This window comes from Lissotriton vulgaris, chromosome 9 (assembly GCF_964263255.1).
Source record: "Lissotriton vulgaris chromosome 9, aLisVul1.2, whole genome shotgun sequence".
Taxonomy (NCBI): Eukaryota; Metazoa; Chordata; class Amphibia; order Caudata; family Salamandridae; genus Lissotriton; species Lissotriton vulgaris.
In genome coordinates this window covers 1,116,344,354-1,116,361,788 of record NC_141697.1, presented here as the reverse complement: position 1 = coordinate 1,116,361,788, position 17,435 = coordinate 1,116,344,354, and the positions used below count along the sequence as shown (strand labels likewise).

At 46.8% G+C, this 17,435-nt stretch overlaps 1 protein-coding gene across 4 annotated transcripts in view; it reads right to left on the bottom strand.

Annotated features, from left to right (window-relative positions):
• Positions 1–17,435, bottom strand: part of TASOR (transcription activation suppressor) — a 939,357-nt gene that overhangs the window by 863,804 nt on the left and 58,118 nt on the right. For all 4 annotated transcript variants that reach the window (XM_086939126.1, XM_086939124.1, XM_086939127.1 and 1 more), the window contains exon 3: positions 4,006–4,098. In XM_086939126.1, coding sequence (XP_086795252.1) covers positions 4,006–4,098 — 93 coding nt within the window. The remainder of the gene's footprint in view (positions 1–4,005; positions 4,099–17,435) is intronic.

Genomic DNA, 17,435 nt, shown 5'->3' with positions numbered 1-17,435 from the left:
TCTTCCAGTATACCAACTGTAATCTAAACAGTTGGTCAATGGTGGAAACTTTAGCACAAAAACTCGCTTGAAGGGAGGTTAGGATGTGATGATCGTCCATCCAACACTGCAACCTTGATAGAAGAATACGGGCCATTATTTTCTTCAAGACGTCAATTAGACTAATGGGGCGGTAGTTGACCGGGTCCAGGGGGAAAGCCTTTTTATGGATGGGAATGATCTCAGCTCCCAACCATGTTGGAGGAATTTCCATACCCAGGAGAATGGCATTGAAATATAGGCACATATAAGGGACCCCAAACCTTTTGCTCGCTCAGAAACAGATCTACCGGTATGCGGTCCAGTCCAGGGGCCTTCCCTGTAGCCAAACTTTTGAGGGCTCCCTGAGTTTCCCGCAGAGTTACTGGGTAGTAGTCCGGGTCAGTAGTGACGTGTATATCTGGGGAGGTATAACTAAATCTGCTTTGATCAGAGTATTGGTATGGGCGAAGAGGGGTTTAAAGTGCGCTATCTAAACATCTTCACTCAAATTAGGTGTTATAGCACACGACCCCTCAGACGAACCTGATCTAACCAAGTTCCAGAATGCCCTATAATCACGTCCATCAAGGGCGTCTTTTATGTTTTCCCATCTTCGGGCCTCCCAATCTGACTTTGACTCCACAGTAATGCTTTTGTATACTCTCGGCTGAACCAGTTTTAACCTCCCTAACAAGAGCGCGTTTAGCCTCCCTACAGGATTTATTAAACAACTGCTCCTGATTTCTTGGTTGGGCCCTCCTGTGAGCTGGGGCATAAAAGTAATCAGCTAGGGAGGTTATTAAATTAGAGTGGATGAGCTCAAACTCCCGAAAATAGGAGGAATCATAGGTGGCCGGCAGATAAAAAGCCTCTGCAAAGGACGAGACAACTTGTTGATAGAGCTCCACTACTTTACCCAGTGCCAATACAAACTTAGCCCACTTAATAAGTCTGCCTCCTGCCACAGTGATTAGGTTGGGGTTTCGATAAGGATCGTGCTCCCCCACTCCAGGTTTACTGCCCAATGCTGAATGTAGTTCTAGAGTAAGGAAATTGTGGTCGCTGTCCACCCTCTCAATTACAGTGGAGGTCTTAATTTGGGAGCACAATTCGACATTGACCATAATGTAGTCAATGGTCGTAGTTTTCCCCGCTCTACTGTAGTTGGGCTTCCCTGGAACGTCGGGAGGAAGTCTGACATTGCAGGCTCTAAGGGAATGGGAGACTAAAAGCTTATTTATCTGCAGCGCCAATGGAATCAGGCGCTTGGCTGGATACATGGAGCACTCCTGTATATGCCAGATTGAATCCTCCTCTACAGTTACAGACTGGCTCCCCGCCTAAGATTCAAAATGGCAATTAAAGTCACCACCCAATATTCTGTGTGTAGGAGCGGGGTGCAGTGAAAGAAGTTCGTCGATAGCCTCAATTAGAGATAACCCCTGGAGTGGGAAGTGGGGCGCAGGTAAATGTTAATTATCACCACTGACATGACATCCAGATATTTAAGTGCGATGCACAGAATATCCGGGGAGTGTGAATCGATCACTGTCACTGAACACCCCAGATGGGTGGCTACCCATGTGCACAGACCCCTCGATGGTCTACCCCTCAGTCCCTGTGCAGCTGGAATGTGGTAGCATGCAAAGCCCACCCTAAGGGGAACAGATGACATCCAGGTCTCTTGAAACAGACATACGTCGTATTGGTCCACCAACTCCCCCCAATTTGGGTTCGATAACTTAGATCCTAGCCCCGCTACATTCCAAGACCCTATTAATGAACTACGTGGCTATTGCCTTGTGGAATTGGCTGTGGCGGGCAGTGGAATGCTAATACAAGGTATTCCTTCTCGATTGGTCGTCCCGCTTCCATCTCCTTTAAGATTTACAGTTAGAAGAGACGTCGGTTGAATCCACTTGTGCTGCCCCACCTTTGGTCTGAGGAAGCTCCTCCCCTTGCCTCTCACCCGCCTTCGCCTCCGGGATCCCAGCTGAAATAAGATCTATATCATTATGCCAAGAGGGGAAGGCTAGTCAGTCCACATTATTCAGAGGACTAAATCTATTTTCCACAGGTATATTGTATTTTGACCTCTCACCGTCAATATGAAAATAGGATGGTCCATGACCAACAGGGAACCTTTCCTGTGGGAAAAAATACCCTAGGGAAAAGGGATAATTGGGCCTTGATGACTGGGTCCTGACCTCTCACCGTCAATATGAAAATAGGATGGTCCATGACCAACAGGGAACCTTTCCTGTGGGAAAAAATACCCTAGGGAAAAGGGATAATTGGGCCTTGATGACTGGGTCCGCCCCAATCTAGTATGTGGTTAACCACACCAGGATCCCTGAAGTTAATGATCACACAATCCCGCCAATATCTTTAGGATTATTCCCTATCCAACTAACTCTTCTGGCAAATAAGGATTTCCCCTTGTCCTGAACTCGTTAGTGGTCTGGATTTGTTCAGCCAGAATATGATTTTATTCTTTAGCTCGGGAAACGTTTCTCCTCGCTCTTCTGACAATGGGTGAACTCCAGATAGTACCACCACATAAGGGGAAGCCTCAGGAGGTAGCTGGATTGAAGGTAATGGTTGTTTGGGAGTATTGGCTGGCGGGGTATGTGTAGACTTATCAACTTGACGTTGATCTTGGATTGTCGGTTTAGCATTGCGTTGTTTTAAGCGCCACCAGGCGCGTAATGGGTGTGGACAGCTTCCGGCAGCAAAGGCTCCTGGGAAGTGTAGTTTCCCCCACTCGGCGGCCGCGCTGGATGTCTAGTGGCAGCAGCAGCGGGGGGAAACCGGCACCAGAAGCTGGGGAGCTGGCGCTAGAAAAAAGGTCCTGGCGAGTCTTGATATGCCCCCAAAATGCGGCAAAAATAACCTAATGTGCTTCCTTGCGAGAAAAAAAATATTTCATTAACCAAACTACAAAGGACTTTGCCCGTGTTTTGCTGAAAAGTGTAGTGCCTAATGTTGTACGTTATTGTATCCGAGTCAGCGCTCTAGTTCCTGCTTCAAAGCTCGTTCTGCGCTCTAACCAGTCAAGAGCTGCAGCCTTTGATCTTCAGCCTTCCGCTGTTATCAGCCTTCCGCAGCGTTCACATCAGTCAACTCTCCCGACTCGACTCAAACATGCAGCGCTCTACTTGGGCTCCTCCCGGTCCCTGCTCGTCTCTGCTTGTTTCGTTAGCACTTCGCTAACTTTGAAGTCATGCTCTAGGGGCTTCGGTGCAACTTTCGGCTCCGCGTTCTGAAGCAGTCACCATTCCACTCTCCACTACGGTTTCCCTCTAGTATCTTGAAGCAATAAACAGGGTTTGTAATCCTTGGAAAACTGTTAGAACAGGATAACTGAGCAGAGCTAAGCGGAGACTCCCTAACACGGCGTGCAGTAGAAAACCTAAGAGATTGAAGATTCTCACAAGAGTGTTCTAGAGGGTAAAACAAACTGATACGTTGAAAACTATGTTTGGTCTCTTTTTTTACCAAGGATTATGATATGCTGCAAAATTAAAGGGCCTTTCTAGCCTATATTTCCCTTTGCATTGCTATTATAATGTACCGGGAGACTCCCATCTCGACAATGGGGAATGATTCAAGCATGTGAATCTATGAAAGATTCAATATTGGAGTAATCCATTCCTCTTTTCTCTTTGTATAACTTATTGTCTGACTTATTAATCTGTACATAAACTATCAATGTGTGCAGAGCGATCTTATGAATCTGAGTTTTTTGGTGCCACCAGCGCAAATGTTTGTTACAAATTTCCAATTAAACAGAGACAATCTTTAACTTTTTGTGATGAACCGGTCTGAGAGCATTTATAAAGTTAAATCTCTTATTAGCAGTTAAAAACTATACTTTAAAGCTTTACAATTTACATGAAAATACATACACTCAAAATTACAATAATTCACCACATCAAATTAGAAATATACAGAGGAAAGCAATGTTTCATATTTGGTTCTTACCTGTGGACGCTCCACCAACAAAAAGGCATAGGCTTCAACAAGTTCTTTATCCATGCGGCCTTCAAATTTTAACTCTCTGCGTTTTTCTGTGAACTGAGGTAAAAATCACTCTTTAATAAAGAGGGTCCAATTGCGGGTAGAATACACAATTTGGCATCATAGCATATGAAGAGGCACTGGACTTGTCAAAACAGGCAAGCTGCATGCAGATATTGATTTAAATTATCTGGTCACCATAAGCATTTTTATTATAAATTATAGGACAATACAACATGTTACTTACCTTCGGTAAAGCCTTATCTGGTAGAGACATTATGTAGCTGCAGATTCCTTACCTTTAAACTTCCAGGAGTGAGGCTTGATCTAGAACATTTCTCTTAGCAGTGCCCCTTCCTGCCGGGAGGTGGCGTTGGTCGACTCCGTGTGAAGTCATAGTCGTAACGTCCGTGTCATCAATCTAAACACCACTCCGGCGCGCAGAAGTCCGTACTTTTCACAACTTTTCACGCCAGAAGCGCGGAGCCATGAAGAGACTGACCATATTGTGTTAAAAAAAATAAAAATAAAAAAATACTGCTAGGTCCCTAAAGGGGAACAGCTCTGACAGCAACAACAATTTCTCAGTGAGGGAGAATGGGTGGGTTGATAAGGAATCTGCGGTTAGATCACGTGTCTACAAGATAAGGCGTTACTGAAGGTAAGTATCATGTCCATCTGATTCCTTACCTCTGAACAGATACCCAAGCAATACCTCCCCGTAGGTGGGACTGCAGAAAGTAATTGGACCAGAAAATCTGGCAGAACAGAGCAGCCAAACAAGCCTTCTCTGCGAACCTAAGAATCCAGGAAATAGTGTCTGGCAAACATGTGTAGAGACGCCCACACGGCCGCTTTGCAGACATCAGCAATTGGAACCCCAGGATGGAGGGCTGTGGTGGCTGCCTTCGCCCGCTGTTACGGGCCCTAGCAACTTCACGAGGCTGCGTCTTTGTCAAGGCGTAACAAATCTTTATACAGGGGATAACCCAACGGGAGATGGTCCTCTTCTGAACAGCAAGTCCCCCTCCTTCCTCCCACATACCCTATAAAGGGTTGGTCATCCACCAGGAACTCTTTAGTGCGATCAAGGTAGAATTATAACACTCTTTTTGGGTCCAGATGGTGGAGATGCCCCTCTTCTTTGGATCGGTGTAGAAGGGCATAGAAAATGGGCAGAGTAACGGACTGTCCCAGACAGAAGGGAGTTACAACCTTGGGCAAAAAAGATGCCCTAGTTCTTGTACCACTTTGAACGAAAAGACTGTCGGGTAAGGAGGCTGTGATGACAGTGCCTGCAGTTTGCTCACCCTTTTAGCAGAGGTAATTGCCACTAAAAAGGCTGTTTGATAGTGAGCAACCGTAGAGGGTAGTTTTGCAGCTGCTCAACCGGTGCGCACATCAAGTAAGTAAGGACCAAATTAAGCTCCCACTGTGGTATAAGAGAGGGGGAACGAAGTGTGTTAACCCCTTCAAAAACCTCTGCACCACAGGGGGCTTAAAAAGTGGAGGCTGACCTGGCAGTTGAAGAAAAGCTGAGAGGGCCGAAAGGTAGCCCTTCAGAGTTCCCGAAGCAGAGCCCTGCTGGGCCAAGGAAAGAATAAACAGGAGAATATCTGACAGAGGCAGATAAGGGGTTGTTCTGAACAATATTTACAAAATCTGTTCCATCTGCAGTCGTATACAGATTTTGTGGAAGGACAACTGGCTGCCAGAATACATTTTCAGACTTCGGGAGGAAGGTGAAAAGCTGTCAGCTAAATGATCGCTCCTGAACTTCTTGAGCCCTCTGGGCAGGCGTGGTATGAGTGGAAAGACATACAGGAGGCCTGAGCTCCACTTGCGACAAAATGCGTAGCTGATCGAAAGACGCCTTGGAAACTCCACCATGCAAAACTGCTTACATTGCGCGTTCTCTTCAAAAGGCGAATAATTCTACCCAGTGCTCTTTTCACCGCAGTAAGATCTTGTACCACCTCCGGATGGAGACGCCACTCTTGATCCGCAAGGGACCTTTGGCTGAGTTTGTTTTCTCTGGCGTTCAGAGAACCGGACAGATGTTGAACCACTAATGAAATGCCTTGTTCCAGCCAAGTCTAGCGACTTAGGGCAACTTGACTTCGTCCACGTCCCCACACCGCCTTGTTTGCTGCAGTACCACTTGGCGATAGTGTTGTGTGTGAACACCTGAACCACCTTTCCATTGATAGACGTTAAAAAGGCTTTCCGTGCTAATCAAATTGCCCCAATAGGTTGATTATGGAGCTTGTCTTCCGCCAGAGACCACAATCATCTCGGACCTTCCTCTCCACTGAGAATGACGGTGCGAGTTCCACATTACTGGTCGTCTCGCCAGGCCGTGATTAGCTTTAGGGACCACTCCCTCAAAGCTTTCAGTGCCAAGGCCCAATAATTGAAGCAAAACTTTGTGTTGTGGTTCCGCTCCAGGCACCAGAGACACACTAAATGGTGGTCCGTGACTGACAGAGCGTGGTTACAGGCGCCGCATGGCTTGAAGCCCGAGATCATCTTTCTAGACATCCATAGCACACCAAAAGTCAACAAAGAGTCAAAAAGTAAGACCGGGGGTAAGCTTTTGTTGATGGATCTGCACTGGCTGGCACAGAAAGAAATTAACTGAAGTCAGCACGCTGGAGGGGCGGTTATATGGACGATGCAGACATCACAATAACAAACACGACGCCGTTCCAAGGAGTTGACCGACGCCGCCTGCCGGCACGCAGGAGTACTGCTAAGAAAAATCTTCCAGATCCAGCCCGACGACTGGAAGTTCAAAAGTAAAGAATCTGTGGTTAGATGTGTCTATCAGATACATAGCTTACAGAACACATACATTTATAAAGAAATGCAATAATCCCTTCCATACAACATTTTTATTCCTTTAAAAAAAGATCAACAGGGGGGAGGAGCCACGCTAGCAACCAAGATGGCCGCGTAGGCTCCCGGCGCCTGCCGACCTCGGCATCCCGCCGGAATATCCTGCCATTTATCCTGTCTTTGCGCCCAGCCGCAATATGTATGAACCTGCCGTGAGATTCATGGTGCTATCTTGAGATCTCTACTTGCTCGGCTGACGAAGATATGTAGAGTGGAAGTTTGCGGCCTAGATCTGCCCGGAAGCCGGGGTCTCGAGTACTGGCCCATCCGGGTTCCAGTTAAACAACATCGGCTGTGGTGGTGTGATTGAGTCCGGTCTACCGGAGTGGAAAAAGAAAATTTCTCCTTCGCTTTTTTGGATGCATGCGGGTGATGGTTGGCTGCCTTGGTGAGGGTCGGAGGAGGGGTGACAGCCCAACGCTAGCAGTTGTGGACGGGGGCCCTGCCCGGTGACCCGGTAACTGGCCTGCTGGTGTTCTCTGGGTTTGGTTTTCCGACTGCGGTGGCAGCCCCAGGATATCATCGAAACAATATATAAGTCTCCCTCTGCAGTCGACCGTTTCCTATCTGCTTGTTCCCATCTGAGAGATCGAGCCGCTGGGGGAAGCGATCATGGTCGATACCGATCCAAGAGTGGTTGAACAGACTGTGAGTGATCCATCGTTGCGAACTGTGTTGGCGGCCATTGGGTCACTTCGTGTGTACGTTGAAGACCGCATTCAGAGGACGATGGAGCGCTTGGTTGAGATGTTACGAATCGGACCGGATCCTACTCCATTACAAGAAACAGCGACGACAGAGACACCCAATATGGCCACTCTGATGAAGGAAGTAGACCCCCCATTGTGTGAGGTATCGGAGCCTTTGACCAGTGTTTAGGAAGATGAACACAAGTTCAATGCCACCAATGGATTGTTAAGCCTACGATCGTTGCAGACTATGGAATGACTAATTGATGTTCCCACTCCAGAAACTTTTGATGAGAATGGATATCGTAATGACACTGCTTCACTTCCCTATGTAATCGGAGCCGCTAAGATGGCGGACGAATCAACGCTGGGAGTTCACAACGGGGAAGGGAGGCTCTGGACCGGATGATGTTCACGGCACTTTCGTTCTACTACCTTGCCTTGCATTGAGTTCTATTATAGTTTCCTCGCACTCAGAGTGTCTTGCGGAAGAGGTGGTTTATCAGGAGGGGACTCGTGTCTGATCGGAAGGGGCAAGGATGAGATCGGAAGGGGCAAGGATGAGATCGGAAGATTGGGCTTGACTCAAGTATCGATGGGCACAAGATTTGCTAAACTTATGCTATACTAAGGCTGGGCGGTGTTTGAAGATTCCCTTGTCAAGATACATATTTGCTGTCCGATTGATTTCTTGACTACAATTTGGTGGTCCTTGGTTCTGGCGGGGGGGGCGACCGGGAGCCTGTACGAATATGCCCTCCTCCACTTCTCTTCTCTACTTCGGTAGATTTCTTCTTTTAGAACTTAGTTAGTTGGGGCGACAGGCACGCTGCTACTGGGGGTCAGGCGATAGCCGTTTGCAGGGGTGCAGGGTGGGGGGATGGGTTTATTGTTTTCTTTTTGTTATCGCCCATATGGTTTTTTCTCTTTTTCAATTTTTTCTCAGTCTTTCCTTTACTCGTAATATTGGCGAAATATCCTGACGTTGATCCTTAACCTCTAGTATCTGTTTGCCATGATTCTCCTGCTGTTTTGATTTTATGGGTGGGGAGGTTTTGAGGATCCGCAACTAAACGTTAACCGGTTAAACTGATGCCAATTTTATTTTGTGCTTAATAGTGCGAGCCTCTCGAATATCTTTGCTGTTCAACGACTATCCTGTTTTTCTGTACCAATTCACCCTGTCATTATTGGATGTATGTATGGCACCAGATATGTCTGTTTCTTTTTTTGCTTTAAACAATAAAAAGATTTATAAAAGAAAAATATATATATATATTTGCCAATGTTAACAAAATGCATTAAGTAACTTGTTCATTGCACTACAGTATTGCTCCATTTACCCACAAAAGATCAAGAATGACTCATACAGCCACACATCAAATACCACATCCAACTTGATACAGGGCAGATTTCAAACATGATCAACTTTACTGGGGTGGAATTCCTGCAGCATAAAAGCTTTCCCCAAATGAGGACTTGATAGCATCCGTTGGCGAACTTAGAAATCAGAACTGAATTGTGGATTCACAAATTACTTTTACTTAGTAGGGCCTGTTGGGAAAAACCATAATACTGACGTGTGTTCATTTTGTTTTGTAACTTGATTGTTTTTACACTGGAAACAGAATAGATCCAGAAACATGCATCCAGACACAAAACTGCCGTCACATAACTAGGCATCACATGCAAATAACGACAACTTGGAACCAGAAAAATGCTTAAAAGTGATAAAGGACAATTACCAAAGCCACAGGTTCACAGGTGGAGTTTTACTTTTTCACACGTAGCTGGCATTGCAGTTGCAGAGCGAATATTAAGGCCAATGTATTTAGCAATGTTATGCAGATACAGACCCAACCAATGCAGACATTTTGAAGTAAGTCTATAGAAGGTACTAGGGGTGAAAGGAGAGTAATTTATATTAGCACTTAGCTATACAACGGGTCCCAGATATCCAATGGTACAGAAATTATAGGAACCAAGGAGGATAATATCTCTAACAAACCAGCAAAATAGATTACATCTTATATCCAGCCCCCTTGTTCAACAGGCAAGTGCACACACACAACAGCTACTCTCCTTTTAGCTAATAGTAAAACCATTGCCATATATTTTCTATATGTTTTAGGTATGCTCATATCCCAGACAGATAAGGGCACTAAATTGCAAATCGATTCCAATCATTTCCCTTCTCCCAAATGTTTGCGGCCCCCACTTGAGAATGCAGGGACATCCCTAGACCAGATGGGGAAAGGTCACCCCCTCGCAGTGGCACTGATGGCAAATGTTTTCCTATACAAGATCAAACATGCAATGAGGGCATATAATAAGTCCACTGTAAAAAGTAAAATTCACAAAAGTATGCCAGCTCATTAATGAATGTATACTGTTTTGAGAGAATACTTTAGTCCAGGAACAAAAATATATGTCCATTCTACATCCATCATATCCCTGCAGTATTTTAATGAACAAGTGTCAGATACATGATATATGGGCTTCAGCATTTTGAAAGACATAGACCCCTTGATATTTTACTTTCCTGAGTAATAAATTTACCGCCGGACAACAAGAAAACAATCACGTCATATAGATTTCTTCATCATTCACTGAGCACTTTCCGCTTTACTGGGACATGGAGGGCCAGGACGACAAGTGCAAGGAAAGTATCTGCCCAGCGCCAGCGAGAGTGGTGGGAGGCAAGACTCAGAGGCTTAACCATACAAGGGACGACATGTCTCAGAGCATTACAGCACCACACAGATAGACAAAACACGTTTGCCAGCTGCGCCAACATACACTGCACTCCAATACTACACTGCACTGGAACAAAGATACTCCTTTAAACGTTATCTCAGCATGCGACTGTTCGAACTAACCTAGAAAAGTAGACTTACTAATCCGCATTTTTGAACTTGTCCTTTGAACCCTGATGAAGTCATAGGTAACTTCCTTATGACAAAGTGTGTTGGCTGGCTAGAACATACCATATGGAAAATCTGAATAGAATATTTTGTGCAAACAACAACTGATGACCCTTTGATGTTTTTGTTGGAGTACCTGCAACTGCAGTTGAACCTTTGCCAATCACCACTGCAAAAATGTAAAACCTGGAATACTCTGTTGGATTGACCCAAATTAAAAACCACTGTAATTAAGTCAATGGAGGAAGGGAGCTAACCAAGACATGAAATCTACTAGAGAGCAAATTGCCTCTAGGCAGACCAAAAATGCACTTCACCAAGTTTACTCTGGAAAGCACGGTGCAATTAATGCAAAGCGATGATACACGAGTGTAAGGAAGTGGGTTTCTGTTGCAGTAACCCCCACCCCACACACTTTTTGCCTGATACCTGATGCACTTTTCCTTGGTGTGCCCTGGATCCCTGCCAATCGGGTACCCAGGACCTGTGTTCCTTCCCTAAAAACTGTACTAAAACCTAAACACAATTGGTATCTCTGGCCACATGTCAGCCCCTGGTAAATGGTACACCCAACCCCCCAGATTCGCGTTTAAACGCACACCTAACATTAAGGACACGCTAGTTCATACTAGACCTAGGACTAGGGGAGTGAGTGTCCAGAGAACCCTTTGGGATTTGCCACCAGTTGTCGGTCACTATCCTTGCGGCGGATGTGCAGTCTGTAACCAGACCAATCCATGTAAGGGGATCCAACTCTCGGACACGATAATCTGGCGCTTAAAAAGGCACACAAACTGCAACACAGCCAGATGCATCTACCTGCTCTCATGTCCTTGTAACATGAAATATATAGGCATGACAAGGAGACATGTGAAATTACGGATAACTAAGCATAAGAGTAATGTTAGATGCTCGAAGACTACCACAAAGCTATACACACACTGCAAGGAGCTTCAGCACACAGCAGAAAGTCTCAGGTGGATGGTACTCGAGGCACATCAGAGCATCACACAGAGCATTGTTCAGGATTGAACAGAGATGGGTACATCGTCTGAACACGGACACCACTGGCCTGACTGACAATATACCATAGGCAGCACTGAACAATAACTAGCTGTCTTGTAGCCTACTACCCATCTATGCCTTTCACCTTACATCTGGTTTAATGGCTAATTGTATTCTACAGTTACACTGATTCCCTACTAACAGGATTTTGACTTTTTCGAATAATTCCTTCTAGGGCCACTACCTCCCTAGTACCTGGCCGCATTGGCTAACGGTCACGCAGGAGGCATGTATCTTTCCCTGCCCCTTGGATCATCGTAAGAGGTACTTGTTGGACCACGTAGGGACTACTTTGCTGATGGCTCAGGACACAGTAACCCACCACCTCCGTTATCCGGGCTTGCAACGCATGACACAATTGTTCCTAATTTACCCTCTTGGTCCTTGTGCTTTAAACACTCTGCCCCTTTAGTGGATAAACTAGCCATAACCACTATGTTTGGCTATTTATGAATTTTGAATACATAGCCGCACGCACCAACTTTGGCAATTGATTCTGGGTTTGAGCTTTCTTAAATTTTATTATTTGCATAGCCCGTGTGCAATACATTTTGATCATAACCACCGACTAGCCGCAATTGTGGTGACCTCTCTAACCCAGTCATTGAGGGTAGATGCCAATTGGCAAAACCTGCCGTACCCACTATAGTTGGCTTTTTATGAATTTTTGGAATACAAAGCCGCACACACCAACTTTGGTAATTGAACTTGGGCTTGAGTTTTCCTAAATTTTATTATTTACATAGCCCTTGTGCGACACATTTTGATTAGAACCACCGGCTAGCCGGTCTTGTGGTGAACTCAGTCACTTAGGGCAGGTGCTTTGTTTTAACTTCATTTGGCAACTCCAAGATGGCCGACACAGTAGCCGGTGACCTTGCTGACTAATCACCATGCAAAACACGCCACAACGTCACCCAACACGTGTCCGACGGTGGGATTGGCTTACGTGATGCCACGGGGACCGGCGCTGCCCGCCTGCCGTTTTAAATGGGTGCAAGTTCGGCACAGCAGTGTACCGGCTCCCCGGCGAAGGTGTTGGGGTAGGATTCCGACATTTGTCCCACCGCGGACAGGTGAGTAATGTGGGGAAGGGTGGATTGCTCTGCTAGCTCCTGGGTCCACCGCTGCCTGGTGTGTGCCCTACTTGGTGCCGCCCAGGACTCTCCTGACAGGGCTGCTGGCTATCTGACGGACTCACGCTGTTCTTGACAGCAGTTCACCGACATTGATTTGCTTAATTGTGTGGTGCATGGGGGCCTGCCTTTAGGGCGGGGAATGCGGGTGACCAGCCTCCGTGCAGGATCATTCCTGTTTCCTGCCCGGGCCCTGTATTAACTTTTGGAGCAGTCACTGTCTTAACACTGCATGTGTCTAACCAGCACTGAGCCCCTGGCGAATGGCCAATCCCACGTTGATCTGGACCTACCTGGACCCGAACTGTGACTGGATGATTCAGGGCCAGTTTCTGGCGAGGTTTAGGGGCCACAGCAGCTGAACTCTCACAGTTTGGGCTCCAACAGTCCCCATTCATCGAACCCTCTGTGGTTTTCCCCTCTCTATGTTTCACCCTCATTTAGGCCATCTACAGTGAGGTGTCAACGCCTGGGGAAACCGTTGCAGCAGACGCTTCCTATGACTCAGGACGAGTTAATCCTTGACCACCCCCGGCTGATTTTTAATCCTTCTGTATTTGATTCCAGTCTTTAGGCTTTTTAAATATTTATTTTATTCAGTTATTGAGTTTGGATAGGTAACTTAACCGTCTCTCCATACCGACAGTTGAAACACACTTTGTGAGCACATACCGGATGACACTATTGTTCTGTGTTTAAGTCATCCCTTCCAGGTTTCAGCCATGGCGGGACTCCGTGCTCGCACACTGATTAGTAGGGTGTGGACACTACTCACCCTCACCTAGTAGTGTAGCTACTTCTATTTGGTCCTGAAGAAATGCACTGTATCGTTTTGAAAATATTTGCATGAAACATGTCGACCATTGCTATATAGAGTAGGATACTGCTTTCCTGGACCTTTAAGCGAAAGAGCAGCCACTCTTCTTGTTTTTAGTGAGGTGGGTTACCACTTTATTAAAAGTCTGTTGTGGACAACCCAACCTTTTTTAACCACCTACACACGTGTACACCGTTCACTTCCTTTCCTAGGGCCCTCACACCCACGGCACCATATGGCAGGAACAAAAGATCTCCGCTAAAGAGACCCTTTATGGGTGCCCGTCGGGTATTTCACAGCCGACGCGACGAGGAGCGAGCCCATATGATGAAGCATGACACCTAGCTTGCTGTGTGTGTGAGGACTCTAGTTCCAACAAGGAGGATCCCCTTCCTTTGTGCCTTCACTCACTTTGGTTTCAACTGTCAGAGTTATTTAATTCTGGGGAACTGCGTACTCTTTTTTTTTTTTTAAGACTTTATTAGTAGTTGCCAAATGTACATTACAATCTTTTTAAGCCCGGAGTCCAGGTGTCATACACATAATAGTTCAACTTCATTGTTACACAGCTTTTCAGCCGACAACCTTCCGGTCCGGCAGCAATTTAATGACAATTTACGTAAGGCATTTCGATGACTGGTAAATAATTTGAATCGTCCTACTTGTTATTTTTTATCTTAACACAACTTTGGACTCAATAGGATTAGTTAACTGCTTATAATGATCTCAATGTATATTCAGTATCTCAGGCTAGTGGGTTCCCCCGGGCGTCTATCCTGTCCCCTCTTATCCCTAAGTCCTGCAGTCGATCAAGCACGCTCGTTTCCAAGACCCCCTCCCAACCCTTCCCGGCGATCTCCAGGTGGATCATTCTTCCATCTCTTCCTCGTCCCCGGAACTATCAATGTCGTCTTCAGGTAGAGGTTCGCACAGGTCCCCCAGATAACTGTTCCATGGCTGCCAGATCTTATTCCATTTGCGAGGGTTGGCTCTCATTTTGTATACTGCTCGCTCAACTACCATCAGCCTATCCATAGTCCTGCACCACTGTGCTAAAGTCGGTGTTTCTGCCACCCCCCGTTTCTGCGCTATATCTCGTTTGGCTACCATCACCCCCACTATTACCCATTGCTGCCCCTGACGCGTCAGATCATTCTTCACCCACACATTCAGCAAGCACCCAGGCGGGTCCGGTGTGAGTGATATCTCTAGAGTTTGGGAAATGGTGCGCATAATTTGTCGCCAATAGTCAGTGATAATCGGGCAGTCCCAAAGTGTGTGTAATAATGTCCCCTCTCCTCCACAGCCTCCGAGACAGTTTGGGTGATCTGCCCTGCGTAGTTTGTGTAGGGTAGCTCTGGTGTAATAAACCCTGTGCAATATCTTAAATTGCACCAACCGGAATCGGGCCGAAACACCTGCTTCCCGCGGGGATGCCAGTGCGGCGTTCCAGTCTGTCTCATCCATATCACCCAGCTCGTCCTCCCATTTCTCCCTTAGTCTAACCAGAGGGTCCGGCAGGTTATTCAATAGTTTTCGGTATGTGAGGGACGTGGCGCCCGTTTGCATAAAGTCAGTTAGCAAACGGTCCTCCATCGGGGAAGATTCCGGGACCTTCGATCCTGGCTCAATTGCTGTCATCAATGCACGTCGTATCGGTAGGTTTCATTGGGGCCTAGATCATACTGCTGTTGTAGGTGCGAGAAAGGGACCATTCCATTGTTTGTCCATAAGTCCCCTACCGTGGCGATTCCTATGTTGTCCCATTGAGTAAATCCCTTGCTATGTCTCAAGCATCCTAGCAGTTTAGTGTCCCATAAAGGTGTAAGTTTCGTTATAACACCTCCCCATTTGAGTCTCGTCTGTGCCCTATGCCATAGTGTCACAGAGTGCTTGGTCGGGCCCATTAGTTTCGCCGTAAGACCCTTGTTATACAGTGGGGCCAACAAGCTGTGTCAATACCTACGCTCTGTCTGCTAGATAAGCCGGGTCATCTTGTGGGGCGTGGATCCATTGATTTATCACCTTGAGTTGCGACGCCCAATAATACAATTGTATATTCGGCAGGGCTATCCCACCGTCGTACCAACCTCGATTGAGTTTTACATGTGCTACCCGAGCCGAGCGCTCTCCCCATAGTAGACCTGTCACTACCGCCGTTACTTTCTGGAAATATGAGGGTGGCACTAAAATTGGTGTAGTCTCTAGTATATATAGGAGACGTGGTATGCCATCATTTTAAGCAGCATCAGAGGGAGGGCTTTCCAATGTCTTACGTCTGCTTTCAAGCGAGTGAGTGGCGGCAGTAAGTTCTGGTCGTGAAATACCGCAAGGTCTCGAGTGACGTGGACTCCCAGATTTTTAAACGAGGTGTCTGCTATCGTTAATGGGCAGTCGCCGGGAATGTTTGGAGAAGGACCCTTCAATTCATAGATGCCCGATTTTGTCCAGTTGATCGTATTGCCAGAGTTTATTCCGTGTGTATCACATAGTGCCAGCAACACCGGGATGCCAGTCTCTGGGTCAGATTGATGAATTAACATGTCATCAGCATAGAGGGAAACTCCATCTTCCCAATTGTCCCCCCAGTGCACTCCTCTTAATAACGGGGTAGTCCTAATGACAGTGGCTAGTGGTTCTAGGACCAAGGCGAACAATAGAGAGGAGAGCGGGCAAACTTACCGCGTCCCCCTAGCTAGTGGTATCTCTCGGGAGATGTGGCCATTTACCGCTACATGTGCAATAGGATTTGTGTATAGAAGTCTTATCCAGGAAATAAACTTAGGGCCGAAGCCCATATGGGCTAATACTGCGAAGAGGTACTGCCATTCCACCATGTCAAACGCCATTCTGGCATCTAACGATAATATGGCTGCCGGTCCTGTCGGCAAGGGGGCTCGCGCCAGTGCTCCGTGCACAAGTCGAAGGTTAAAAGCCGTGCTTCTATGTGGCATAAAGCCCGATTGATCCGGATGAATCAGGTGCGAGAGGTGGGGCATCAGCCTGATAGCCAGTATTTTCGCCAAAGTTTTAGCTTCGGCATTAAGAAGAGAGATCGGACGGTATGATACACACTCAGTGGGTGATTTATCCGGTTTCGGAATGGCCACAATGGTCGCCATCCGTTGATCCAGGGGCAAAGTTCCCCTCACTGACTGTCCGCTAACATGGCTAGCAAGGGTCTGCTCAGTGTGTCTGTCATTGTCTGAAACCATTCGATCGGGATCCCGTTGGGGCCCAGCGCCTTACCTGTATGAAGCGCATTGATTGCCGTCTGTATCTCCTCTACTGATAGGTCTGCCTCTAACTCGTCTACTGCATCCTGTGGCAGAGTCGGAGTTTGCACAGTCTGGAGCGCCAACATTGCCGCTTCCGCCGTGACTTCCACATCCGGGGTGTACACCCCTTGGAAGTGGTCTGCAAGGATTTCTATTATTTCCGAGGGGCGCAAGTGTAGCATCCCCTCCGAGTCTCTCAATTGTAGTATGTTTCTGCAACCTTCCTTCTTTTTATCTAGCCAGGCCAGGAGTTTACTGGCTTTGTCCCCTATATCGTACACCCTGTGTGCTGTCGCCTCTATGTTCTCAACTGTCCGTCGTCTAAGGTGGTCGTCATGTAGTTGCTGGCAGAGGTGAAGCGTGTTAAGTGTGTCCTCCGTTGGGCTTGCCATATGGGCCGCGTTTGCCGCTTCGAGTTTTAACTCCAAGTCCAGCAGTTCCCTTTTTTGCATTCGCCTGTGCCCCGTTATTGTCGTAATTGCCTGTCCTCTTAACACTGTTTTATAGGCCTCCCATAGGGTCGTGGGGGATGACACAGAAGCTGTATTTTCTGTAAAGTAGTAAAGGGTCGTCTTTTTCAATTCCTT